At 44.8% G+C, this 13,291-nt stretch overlaps 1 protein-coding gene across 1 annotated transcript in view; it reads right to left on the bottom strand.

Annotated features, from left to right (window-relative positions):
- The window catches only part of LOC143989076 (cytochrome P450 2K6-like), a 73,654-nt gene extending 63,774 nt beyond the window's left edge, over nucleotides 1-9,880 (bottom strand). The window contains exons 1-2 of the mRNA XM_077489087.1: nucleotides 9,783-9,880; nucleotides 3,077-3,261 (exon numbers count right to left, since the gene is read on the bottom strand). Of these exons, the coding sequence (XP_077345213.1) occupies nucleotides 3,077-3,261; nucleotides 9,783-9,819 (222 nt within the window). The 5' untranslated portion in view covers nucleotides 9,820-9,880. The remainder of the gene's footprint in view (nucleotides 1-3,076; nucleotides 3,262-9,782) is intronic.
- Between the last annotated feature and the right edge of the window lie 3,411 nt (nucleotides 9,881-13,291).

Here is a 13,291-nt window from a genome sequence, read left to right as displayed (position 1 = left end):
CCGAAGGGCATGACAAGGTACTCGAAGTGCCCAAAACGAGTACGGAACGCTGTCTTCCATTCGTCTCCTTCTCGGATACGGATTAAATTGTAAGCTCCGCGAAGATCCAATTTCGAAAAGATGACTGCAGACCCCAGCCTTTGGAATAACTCGGGTACTAGGGGTAAAGGGTAACGGTTTTTGACAGTTATCTTGTTCAATTCCCGATAGTCAATGCAGGGGCGTAGGGAATGGTCCTTTTTTTCGACGAAAAAAATGCCAGCACCGGCAGGGGAAGTAGAAGGACGGATAAACCCTTTTTTCAGGTTTTCATCAATATACTCCTTCAGCGTGCCTAACTCCTGCTCCGTTAATGGAAAAATTCTTCCTGGTAACCTGGTAACAGTTCAATAGGACAGTCATAACGCCTGTGGGGGGGAAGAGTGTCTGCCCCTTTCTTACTGAATACATCCAGAAAGTCCTTATAGGGTTCAGGAACGGACTGATACAATTTCGGATCGACATCCAAACAGAGAAGTTGAGAGGAATTGTATGTTGGTTGGGCCAAGCAGTGTTGTTGACAGTACTCGGAAAGAAACTTGACTTCTCCTGTGGCCCAGTTAATGCTTGGATTGTGGGCCTGCAACCAGGGTATCCCCAGGATAATGGGAAACAAGGGGGAAGAGATGGCATCCAGACGTAGGTGCTCCTGGTGACAGGTGCCCATAGTAGCCAGCAAAGGGACAGTCTCTTGCGTGACAGGACCAGAACTAAGAGCGGAGCCATCGGCTAGATGTACAGCAAGCCCCTGAGCCTTAGGTATGAGCGAGATGTGATGGTTGGCAGCGAAAGTCAGATTGATAAAGCAGTTGCATGCTCCGGAATCAATGATGGCTGACACTGGGAAACTCTCTCCTGGAAGCTGCAAAGTGAGGAGAAGGGCAAGGTGAGAACTGGGTTTTCGTAGAACAGAGGCACACATGAAGGAAGAGGAAACACACTTACGTGTCTTGTTGGGGCAAGCCCTGACATAGTGCCCAGGTTCCCCACAGTAGAGACATAAGTTATGGGCACGTCTGCGCTGCTTTTCTTCAGGGGTCAACGAGGGCCGAAGTAACCCGAGCTGCATTGGTTCAGGAGCTTCCAGAGCGGGAGCAGAAGAGGTAGAAGAGAACTGACCAGCAGAACTGGGAGCCTTGGGGAGCACCCAGGTGGGACGGAAGTGGCTGGAGGACCTCTCCGACCGGCGTTCCCTTAAACGGCGATCAATCTGAATGGAGAGGTTGACTAACTCATCCAGAGTTTGTGGTATTCCTACCCGTGCCAACTCATCCTTAAGGGGGTCAGAAAGTCCCATCCGAAATTGGTGGCGCAAGGCGGCGTCATTCCAATCCGTGTCGGAGCTCCAAAGGCGGAATTCCACTGCATAGTCCTCGGCCGCTCTGCGACCCTGTTGGAGAGAGTGCAGTGCGGCTTCTGCAGTCACAGTCAACTGGGAGTCCTCATATAACTGAGACATGGCCAAGAAGAAGTTATCAAGGCTATCCTGGGTTCCAGATTTCTGCTCCAGCAAACGGTGGGCCCAGGTCTGAGGCTTGCTGGACAACAGGGATATTACAAAGCCCACCTTGGTTGCCTCTAGAGAGAATGTCCGGGGCTGCAGTGCGAAGTACAGTTCGCAAGAGTTGCGAAACGCACGATACTTGGTGCGATCGCCAGAAAACCTCTCGGGCGTAGGTACCCTTGGCTCTGGAGGAAGCATCACTACGGAGGGTGCAGATGAAAGACCGGTGGGAGAGGTTCCTTGAGGGTTAGATGAGGAGGACAAGGCTTGGACTTGCTCCTCCAACCTTGAGTAGCCATCCTGGAGACTCTTCACGGCTTGGGTCAGACCGGCCAAATGTCTGCATAACTCATCCATGGGGGAGGCCCCCTGCCCGGAGTCATGGCTGCCTGATACTGTCAGACTGGCACTTACCGAACCGGTGAGTCAGCTTGGGCAGAGGGTGGTCTCCCGTACGTGTCCGACTTACAACCCCTGATAGAGCAGACAGGTGGCTGAGAGTGCGGAGTGGTAAGAGAGCCTGTGGTATGGCTCTAGGAGCAGGAACTTGCAGGAAACTTCCAGCAGCAGGTGCGTAGGTAGGACACAGGCAAACTGGGTACAGAGCAGGAGCAGAGCAGGCAGGTCCGGGTGCAGGCAGAGTATGGCAACAGGCGGGCAGCAGAGGCACAGAAGGAGCAGGCAAAAGAGAGGTCAAACAGGCCGAGGTCAGGTGCAGGCAGAGGTCAGAGGTGTCTAAGGAGAGCCGGATCGTCAGGAGATCTGCAAACAGGAACACAGGATACGGACAACGGGACAGGAACCGAGAAGCTGTTGATCAGGCAGCACCTGAATGATCTCAGCAGCAGGCCTAAATAGGCCGATTGGCGCCAAGCACCGTGCACGTGCGCGCGCCGATGCACCCGCGGGCGCGCGCATAGGCACGCGCGCACGCGCGCACCCGGACGCCAGCAGACACACCAGCGGCACCCGAAGTGCCCACAACAGCGCGCACCGCCGCGCGCTGATGCGCACCGGTGCCAGCAGGGGCACGCGAGGGCACACACCGACGCGCACCATCGCCCACAGGAGCGCACAACACCGCACGCACAGGAACACGCACCCCAGCACGCACCGCAGGACATCGGCGCACACCAACACGGGCAGCACCGCGACCATCCAGGTAACGACCCCGACAATGGCGGATTCGACACAAGATAACTTTTATCGGCGGCGGGAGAGGGGCATACATATACATATACATATATATATATATATACATATATACATATATATATACATATATATCAGAATAGGTTTGGGGAGGTGTGTATTGAGTGTAGCATTGTGTGTAAATCACAAAAGTAGCTTAACAGAATCAGGGAGACTGTTCATATGTTTTAAACGTTGTATGTAAACTGTGTATTAAAGTTCTGGGCCAAAGTTATGCCTTACATGAAGATAGTAGAAGGGGAGGAAATTGCTATGTCGCTCTATGTTTTAGTTTCAAGTGGAGAATTGTTTGGTTATGCATCTGTATGGTCAGGATCTTACCTCGTAAAATGTCAGGTATGGTTTCTTCAAATTTATCATGTGCATATTTCCAATAATTGGCAAAGTTGGAGGTCCTGGAGGATAATTTGGATGGACCTTCTTCTTCTGTCCATATAAAATAATTGCCAGAAAAAAACAGGTAGCAATGGACAGGATAATTGTAGCTGGATCCATTAGATACATGTCTGCAACAAAACCCATTGAGAAAAATAGAAATGAGAAACACATGCTGAAAAAGACAAGAATATAACATGAATAAAAGACTAATGTAGCGTCCTCTAGTGTGTGCTACAAGAGGTGTAGTGCAGGTCTGGCTCTTGCATAAACCTGAGTCACTGAATCTGGGTCAGGGATAAAATTTGAGGCCAGGGCTGGATGACTCATACTGGCAGCTCTCTGATGCATCCCCCTGGTATCTGGAAAGTTGGAGAACCTTCTAGAACTAGTGGGTGGAGGTGAGGAGGAGCTACCTTGAATATTTCTGGCCTGTCAGCCAATCCCTGGGAGTGGGCCTGGCAGGAAACTGGGATAACCCATAAATAGATATGGGCCATGCCAGCCAGGGGGTTAGATGGAAGATGGAGAATTAGTGCTGAAGGAGGCTGTTGGTGGTCCTTGAGGGGCCCCTGCTGGGGTGGTGTCTTACCTCGTTCTGGCAGCTCAGGAAAGCTGGCCTGGAAGGATCCCACCACAGTAGGCAGTTGGAGGGATTCATACCGGAGAGACAGTGGGAAGGAGCAAGTAGAGACTATGAGTAGATAAGCACGGTGCAGGGACCAGACAAGTGGAGAGACTGTCAACTGTAACAGTGCTCTCTTGAAGACCTCGATGTGCCAAGTCTTCATCCAACCTTGCCCTGGGAAATCTGCATGTGCGTGTGTTAGTCAGGCAGGACTGGTGCAGAGAGTCAGTTGGGAGGACTTGAAAAACCATTCAGGCATGACTGGTGGCAGCCAGTCTGGGTAGCATTCTGCAGGTAAGTGGAACTGGCATCAGTGGCCACAGGGAAGCAGAATGAAAGATGTGATGCTGTTCACTCCATTTGTGCTACTTTTGTCAAGACCTCACACATATGCCTTTTTTTTATGTCACAAACAATGGTTCCCTATGAGAACCCATTGATTTGAATAGAAGGCGCACCACAAGTCGGATCATGATAATCTGACTTGTGGTGCTGCTTTTGCGCTGAGGATCTTGAAGGGGAACCCTCGCCAAAATGGGAAAAAAACTGGTGTGGGGTTCCCCCAAAATCCATACCAGGCCCTTATCTGAACATTCAGCCTGTCAGGCCAGGAAAGGGGGGAATAAGCGAGAGTGCTCCCCTCCTCCTGGACCATACCAGGTCGCATGCCCTCAACATGGGGGGGTGGGTGCTTTAATGCAGGGTGTGTCCAGCGCCACCCACCCCAAAGCACCTTGTCCTCATGTTGATGTAGCTGCCTTTGTAGCTGCTTGTTCCATGTGTGCTCAGAGTAAGACCACACAACGCCTTCCAGTAAGCCTGCTACAACCCATACTCAATGGAGAGAGGCCTTGAATCCACGTGTCTATGGATTTTATTGTGGAGTTACCAAACTCTCAGGGCAACACAGTTATCCTTATGGGGGTTGACCGGCCAGACATCTTACCTTGGGTGGTGTTTGCTCACAATAGTGCTGTCAATACCACTTCCCAATTGTCTTCATTTATGGCGAATTGTGGTTTCCAACAATCCATATTGCCTCACTCATTTGTTCCTCAGAGTATTCCTGCATTGGAGGAGCATCTCCGTGGTCTTCGTTCCACATGGGTACAGGTCCAAGAGTCCTTGCAATGTACCAATGATAGGTGCAGACTCCATAGGGACAGTGGATGCCTACCTGCGCCTTCCTACCAAATTGGGGACAGGATCTGGCTGAAACTGGCACCATGGTGTCTCAGTCTGATTCATGGTTCCTGACAAGTATACCTCCAAAGACTTACACTTGCATGAGAGAGAGCCTGTGAAGGACTATGAATTCTAAAATGCACTCTTGCAGGTATGCTGGGGGAGCACACCAGGCTGTAGTTATAGTTAGGATATCAATAATACCTTGCACTTTTAAACTGTCTACTTTTGCACTTTTATTAAGTAAAGTGTTGAAAATGTTGTCCTTGCCTGGTTTGAACTAAATAAAGACATTGTTTTCTAACTAACCGATACACACACACACAGTTAACCAGTGTGTCGTATCACATTACGGTATGAAGGCATCAGAATAGAATGGAGTAATGTGAAGACATAAGTAGTTGCCAAGAGTAACCAAAGTGTAACAAGCAGTCTGTTAATAGCGTATACCTTTTATAGGTGGAATGACCTCTATCTGCAATGGAGATGCTGTTAGCACTCCTTCCACCAGTCTCCCATAGCAATGGGAGTGGATTGCACCACAAGGTACCCCATCCTGTACAAAGGTATGGAGGATGAAGAGGTTGAAGAGGTTGAATTGCATGTATTGAGCCCACACAGAATGCACGGTGTGGCCCACTCCACTAGTGTAGAGCTACAGTTAAACTTAACTTTTTCATAATAATCTATTGTGTTAGTGTTGTGAACTTGATAGTGATACTAGTGTTGCTAGTGTTGTGATAGCCTCAGAAGCTGCCCGTGTTGTGGGGGGGGGGGAGGAATTATTATAGATTCTATATTATAGATTGAGATTCTATATACCCTATCTTGTTACCTGTCTGATCAGTGATCACTATCACCAGTCCATTTTCTGTTTGAACTATATACATTCAACATGAACGACAAAGATTCGCCAAAGAAGCGAAGCAGTGTCTGTTGAAAGTTCTAAGAAGATTCGACGGAGCAGCTATATGGAGTCGAACAGTTTAGCTGCTCCGTCGAATCTTCTTTGAACATTCGACAGACACCATAAGCCTTCAATGACAGATTCGACCTTAATTCATTTGGATTTTTGGACAAATGCAATTTTTAAGGAAAAATAAATAAATAAAAACTAATTTTCAGACGAAAACTAAATTCTGAAACAAAATATTTCTGTGTGCACATGTCTAATAAGGAGGTGGAAGTACATCATATGGTTTAATACTGTATACGGATTAGTTCCTTTTAAGAAAGTGGACTCTTTACACACATAGGAGTATGTCTATGGGAATGTTTGACCATTCTTCCAGAAGCGCATTTTTGAGGTCGGGCAATGATGTTGGGCGTGAAGGTCAGATTTACAGTCTCCACTCTAATTCATTCAAAAGGTGTTCTATTGGGTTTAGGTCATAACTCTGTGCAGGCCACTCAAGTTCCTTCACCTCAAACTTGCTCACCAATGTCTTTATGGTCCTTGCTTTGTGCGCTGGTGCACAGTCATATTGGAACAGGAAGTGCCATTCCCAAACTGTTCCCACAAAGTTAGGAGCATGAAATTCATGAAATTGTCCAAAATATCCTGGTAAGCTGATGTCTCAAGAGTTCCCTTCACTGGAACTAAGAGACCAAGCCCAACCTCTGAAAAACAACCCCACACCATAATCCCCTCTCCACCAAATGATTTAGACAGATTCACAAAGCAAGGTCCATAAAGACCTGGATGAGGGAGTTTGGGGTGGAGGAACATGACTGGCCTGCACAGAGTCCTGACCTTGACCCGAGAGAACACCTTTGGGATGAATTAGAGCAGAGACTGTGAGCCAGGCCTTCTTGTTCAACATCAGTGCCTGACATCACAAATGCGCTTCTGGAATAATTAAACATTCCAATAGACACACTCCTAGACCTTGTGGACAGCCTTCCCAGCAGAGTTGAAGCTGTTATAGCTGCAAAGGGTGGGCCAACTCAATACTGAACCCTATGAACTAAGACTGGGATGCCATTAAAGTTCATGTATGCTTCAAGGCAGGCGTGCCAATACTTTTGGCAATATAGTGTGTATTCCTTTGATTAAGTAAATGCTGAAATGTAATATGTATAATGACTTGAATCTTCTCAAAGCATTTCTGTTTGCCATTAAAGTTCATGCACGTGTAAAGGCAGGCGTCCCAAAACTTTTAGTAATATAGTGTATACACCCTGTTCCAAATTATTATTCAAATTCTATTTCAGTGCCACACAGATTAAACATTTTGTTTTTCAGTTTAACCCATGGATGGCATTGTGTCTCAGGGCTCTTTTGATCACTGAAAACAATCTCGGACACCTGTGATAATTAGATTGCCAGGTGAGCCCAATTTAAGGAAAAACTACTAAAGGAGGTTGTTCCACATTATTAAGCAGAGCACCATTTTCAAGAAATAAGAGGAAGAGAAAGGATGTCTCTGCTGCCGAAAAAAATGAAATAATTCAATGCCTTGGAAGAGGTATGAAAACATTAGATATTTCACGAAAACGTAAGTGTGATCGTTGCACTATTAAGAGATTTGTGACTGATTTAGAGTTTGACGAGTTTCGTGCAGATAAAGGTACATTGAGGAAGATTTCTGCCAGAACCATGCATTGGATTAAGAAAGCAGCTGCTAAAACACCATTACATAACAGCCAACAGATATTTGAAGCTGCTGGTGCCTCCGGAGTCCCACGGACATATAGGTGTAGAGTCCTCCAGAGTCCTCCAATTGTGCATAACCTTCCATTTGGCCACCACTAACCAATGCTCACAAGCAGAAACGGCTGTATTGGGCAAAAAAATACATGACTCATTTTTGAAACAGTCCTGTTCACTGATAAGTGTCGTGCAACCCTGGATGGTCCAGATGGATGGAGTAGTGAATGGTTGGTGGACAGCCACCCTGTTCCAACAAGGCTGCGACGTCAGGAAGGCGGTGGTGGAGTCATGTTTTGGGCCAGAATCATGGGACGAGAGCTGGTCGGCCCCTTTAGGGTCTCTGAAGGTTTAAAGATGACCTCTGCAAAATATGTGGAGTTTCTGACTGATCATTTCCTTCACTGGTACAGAAGGAAGAACTATGCTTTCCATAATATAATCTTCTTCATGCATGACAATGCACCATCTCATGCTGCAAAGAATACCTCTGCATCAATGGATGCTATGGGGATAAAAGGAAAGTCATAGTGTGGCCTCCATCCTCCCCTGACCTCAATCCTATTAAGAACATCCTCAAGAAAAAGATCTATGAGGGTGGGAGGCAGTTTACATCCAAACAGCAGCTCTGGGAGGCTATTCTGATACCTTGCAAACAAATTTAAGGAGAAACTATCCAAAAACTCACAAGTTCAATGGATGCAAGACTTGTGAAGCTGCTATCGAATAAGGGGTCCTATGTTAAAATGTAACGTGACCTGTTAAAATGTTTAAAATTTAAAATGTTGTTCAAAGTTTGATTGAAATAGCCATTGATTCCAGTAAATATGCTGCAAACACAACAATTTTTCAGTTCTTTACAACCTATAAAGTGTTTAGAAACTTACTATGCGTAATAATTTGGAACAGTACAGTTTTTTTTTATTTAGGAAAAAAAAAACTGTTATCATTAGGAGGATTGTTCAATAAAATTTGAATTGTACTCTTAATAGTTGATAACATGAGAATTAAGCTGACTGTTGTTTACATCAATTATTTAGGTAAATGAGAAAAATATCATTGGCATAATAATTTGGAACAGGGTGTATATTTTTGTCACAAATAAGTTGCTACACTATTGGTCATGTTTGAAAAGCACTAGTGAATAGTTCTTTATTATTGTGAGTCTGCGTAACACTATTCACAACACTTGATTAATTTTATGTGGGAGCACATTAGGTGTTGCAGCAAACATTTACACATCAATATATTAGATTTATTTAGAGATTGTAGCCACAATTACACACACAGGTAGCGCAAAGGTATTTTGTTTTAATTTATCTATATTTATAGTAATCTCTCTCTCTCTCTATAAAAAAAAAGATATATATATATATATATATATATATATATATATATATATATATAATCGTTGTGCTCGCAAGTTTACATACCCTGGCAGAATTTTTCTGAGAATATGAATGATAACACAAAAACATTTCTTTCACACATGGTTAGTGTTTGGCTGAAGCCATTTATTATCAATCAACTGTGTTTACTGTTTTTAAATCATAATCAGGACAGAAACTACACTCTACACAGCTACACACAAGACACTCTATATAATATATAGGGTGTCTGTTGTTTGTGTGTGTGTATATATATATATATATATATATATATATATATATATATATATATATATATATATACATATGTACACACAAAACAAGTGGTCCAGGAAATGTTGTCTCATTTGGGACAAGCCATATAACACCACCTTGGGTGCTTACAATGATCGGCTTTTATTCATATGGTTTCAACCTTTTTTTCCAAACTCATATTCAGAAAAATAAAAACTGCTGTGTTATTGCTAAGGATAGACTACATCATAAATGTAATTTTTAATTTTGCCCATAGTTCCACTTTAAGCCTACAATCCTCATTTGACTCACCTAGTGCTCTCCCCTTAGCTTATACAGTAAAAAAATAGAAAGCATGACAAATGGCTGACACAGACAGGTTAAACTAGCAGGTGTACATGGTAAGCTACGCCTTCTATATTCAAATATAGTATGTTAATTTATATACAATCTTAAAATGCAGTAATTCTACCCAAAATTGTGCACAGTTAATAACATTTACAAGATGGTTTTTCCATCATGCATTCTGTATATCATGTTTTTTTTGTTTTTTGTTTGGTGTCTTACCTTTTACAGTAAGGAAACAGTCCAGTGCTGGGTTCATACAAACTTCTGCACCTTACATTAAACTATGAAGACGCTTAAGAGATTTGCAATGCTAGTGCAGCATTCATTCCAGGGAGGCCACCCCCACACATATTGTATGCGGAACATATTGCAGTGACAGGAGAAAACTTGTTTGACCTGACAATTGTTGAAACCTATATGAAAACATGTACCCTTTGTCATATATAGTATTCACTGTAAGGGGAACTGTATTGTGATGAGCATCTAATTCTTGGCTCAACAGCAATACAGACTAAACACAGACTCATTATCTTTCTATCATCTACATAACAATTCCACTGAGCGCTCATACCAACTAGAAAACTAGAAAACAGATAGAAAAGATTAACATAGTAAGGGTTAGTTCACCTTTAACTAAACTCTGCATATGCAGGTAAGAGGCGCCTCTGCAGCTTTGACTAAAGTTGAATAACACCCTAGCTTAGGTGTAGACCTGGGCCATCCCATCCTGCCTTACAAATATTAATGTGACACTCATGGCCAACATCTCAACTGTCCCTGATTTTGAGGGGCTGTCCCTAGTTTAGATCAAAGTCCCCCTTGGAATTTTCCACATTTTGTCATGTTACAACCAACAATGGTTGTAACATGACAAAATGTGGAAAATTTCATGGGTTATGAATATTTTTTCAAGGCACTGTACTTTTGCTAATAGGTGTCCCTCCTTTCCATTTCAGAAAATTGGAAGGTATGCATCTGTATTGCATAAATTGACAAATAAGAAAGGGAAAGCCAGACTATATAGATACAGGTCATTGACCTTTAAACTGACATGTGGCTTTATTTCGGTAACATAATAGAAAAAATTGGTGTATATCGCGCTAATATATATCTAGTAGCAGCCAGCACAACACTTAGCCCTTGTACACACAGTCGGACATTCCGACAACAAAATTCATCGGATTTTGTCTGACGGATTTTGTCCGACGGATTTTGTCTGAAAGTGGTGTTGCATACACACTGTCGGACAAAGTTGTCGTAAAATCCGATCTTTCGGTACGTGATGACGTTCGTGCCTTGCGACGGGACTACGTTGCGGCTGGTAGCCAATAGCTTTGGTGTCGTAATTTGATCTGAGCATGCGTGGCACTTTGTCCGATCGGAATTCTCTACAAATGATCGGACAAAGTCCGATCGGATCATGTTGTCGGAAAATTTTATAGCCCAGCTCTCAAACTTTGTCGGTCGGATATTCAGATGGAAACAGTCCGATGGAGCCCACACACGGTAGGATTATCCGACAACGCGGTCCGATATAATAATGAAAATGAGATACAAAAGTTGTTTTAAAACATAAACATAGCAGTCTTCAAATAAATGGTGAAAACAAATTGTATAAATAGAAGTGGGATTCCCCGTGACATCAATGTTGAGGTGAGGACACAGACAACACAACCACCACCGGTTAGTGAGGAGGCTTGCCGGAGTGAGAGGACTAAAATGGGCATATGCTCAGAGAGTCAACTGTCAGGGCTGGATTAGCCCTTCCTTCTCTGGGCTGGCTGCTCAGCTATCGGCTAATTGCCAGCTCTCCACAGTTACCCAGCTATTCCTGATCACGCTCGTCTGACCTGCCTACTTAAAGCTGTCCAGCTCACTTCAGCTCTGCCTTTGCCTTGGTCACATCACCAGAAACCATCTCCTGCATTCCTATTTAAAGGCTGGCTTGCTGACATCCCTTCTAGCTCCTTATCCTGCTTGCTGTTCCTCTACTTGGATCCCTGACTTCTGGCCTGGCTGATTACCCGAATTGGTTAGTGAACTCTGGCCTGGCTGACTACTCGATCCAGTTACTGAACTCTGGCTATGTTGGACTACGCTTACTCTATTTACCTTTTTATTTTTTATTAATAAACAAGTGTGATTTAATTGTACTTCTGTCTCGGACTGGTTCATGGTTTCTGACAGTAGGCGAAGGCCATGAATTCAGAAGATACAGTCAATCCACTTGTTGGTAATATGTTTTCCAGTTTGGATGAGCAAGATAAGATCACTGCATAGATCAGTTTGCCATAGCATTACAAACGCTCCTGAGTCACATGGTTCACCTGGAATCCCCCACTGTGGTCGCTCCGGTACAACCTGTGTTGCAGGCCGTCCCTGCTGCTGCGCCAAACTCTGTACAGGCACCCGTCTCGAGTATTACCTCTATAAGTTCCGCTCTGCTTCCCCAGCTATTTGGGGGTGATCCAGTTCAATGCAGAGACTTTCTCAAGGTTGAGATTTACTTTAAGATGCTGCCTCAGGCGTTTCCCACGGACAGAAGCAAAGTAGGTTTTGTGATATGTTTGCTTTCTGAGAGAGAATTGGCCTGGGGAAACCCTCTATGGGAGATGCAAAAACCTGTTGTCTTGAGTTACCCTGACTTTGTGGCCTCCTTTAAAAGGGTATTTGACATTCCCGCATGCTCCACTTCTGCTGCCAAGTGCCTCATGTCCATCAAACAGAGTACGAGAACTGTTGCTGACTACACCATTGAATTCCTCCATTGAGATAGCAGCCCGAGATATACCCACTGAGCTGGAGAGCTTGATCTCGTTTGCCATCCTCATTGACTCCAGACTCAGAGAAAGACTTTCTTTGAAGCCTCCTGTACGTTTGCCTCTGAGATTTTCAGTCCAACCCATGTCTCCCTCACCTCTCATGTCTCCTGGTACTGAGTCAGTCAGTGAAGATGAACCCATGCACTTGGGCTTCACGCGTCTCTCTGCGGATAAGAGAGCCTTTAGAAGGAGGGAGAGATTGTGCCTTTATTGTGGCCAGGCAGGTCACTTTTTGAAGTCTTGTCCTACCCGTCCAGGCAACGCCCGAACCTTGAGGCCCTGTCATGGACAGACCTTAAGTGGGGTTGTTTCATCCTCAGTTATCCAGAAGGATAAGCCCCTGGTTTCGGTGACCCTTTCTTCAATGCTGTTCATCAATGCTGCCTTTGTATCGCAGCACTCGATTCCGTTGCAGCTGTGTGACACTCCACTTGCCATTGAGGCTCTTGATGGGAGACCTCTACAGCCTGCCCATGTGACTCATGAGATGGTTCCATTGTCCATGGCCGTAGGGGCTCTTCACCATGAGATAATCAAATTCCAAGTTATTTCCTCACCCAGGTTTCCGCTGGTTATTGGTTATCCTTGGTTACAGAGGCACAACCCCTCTTTTGATTGGCTCTGTGCTGAGGTTCTCTCCTGGTCACCACAATGCAGTTAGACATGCTTCCTGAAGGTATCCAAGGTCCTGTGCACCTCTTCACTCTCCTCCCTGCCAGAGGAGTACAGCGATTTTAGCAATGTCTTTGACAAAGGTCACACAGGTCTTATGATTGTGCAATTGACCTTCAACCTGGTGCCATACCCCCTCGTGGCTGGGTTTACCCTTTGTCGGTCTTGGAGGATAAAGCCATGGAGGAGTATGTTACAGACGCACTTTTTCGAGGTTTCATCCGCAAATCCTCA

This window comes from Lithobates pipiens, unplaced genomic scaffold, assembly GCF_037356315.1.
Source record: "Lithobates pipiens isolate NorthernLeopardFrog02 unplaced genomic scaffold, aLitPip1_a1.2 Scaffold_18, whole genome shotgun sequence".
Lineage (NCBI taxonomy): Eukaryota > Metazoa > Chordata > Amphibia > Anura > Ranidae > Lithobates > Lithobates pipiens.
Note: the sequence above shows the minus strand (reverse complement) of the source record. Positions and strands in the feature narration are given on the sequence as shown.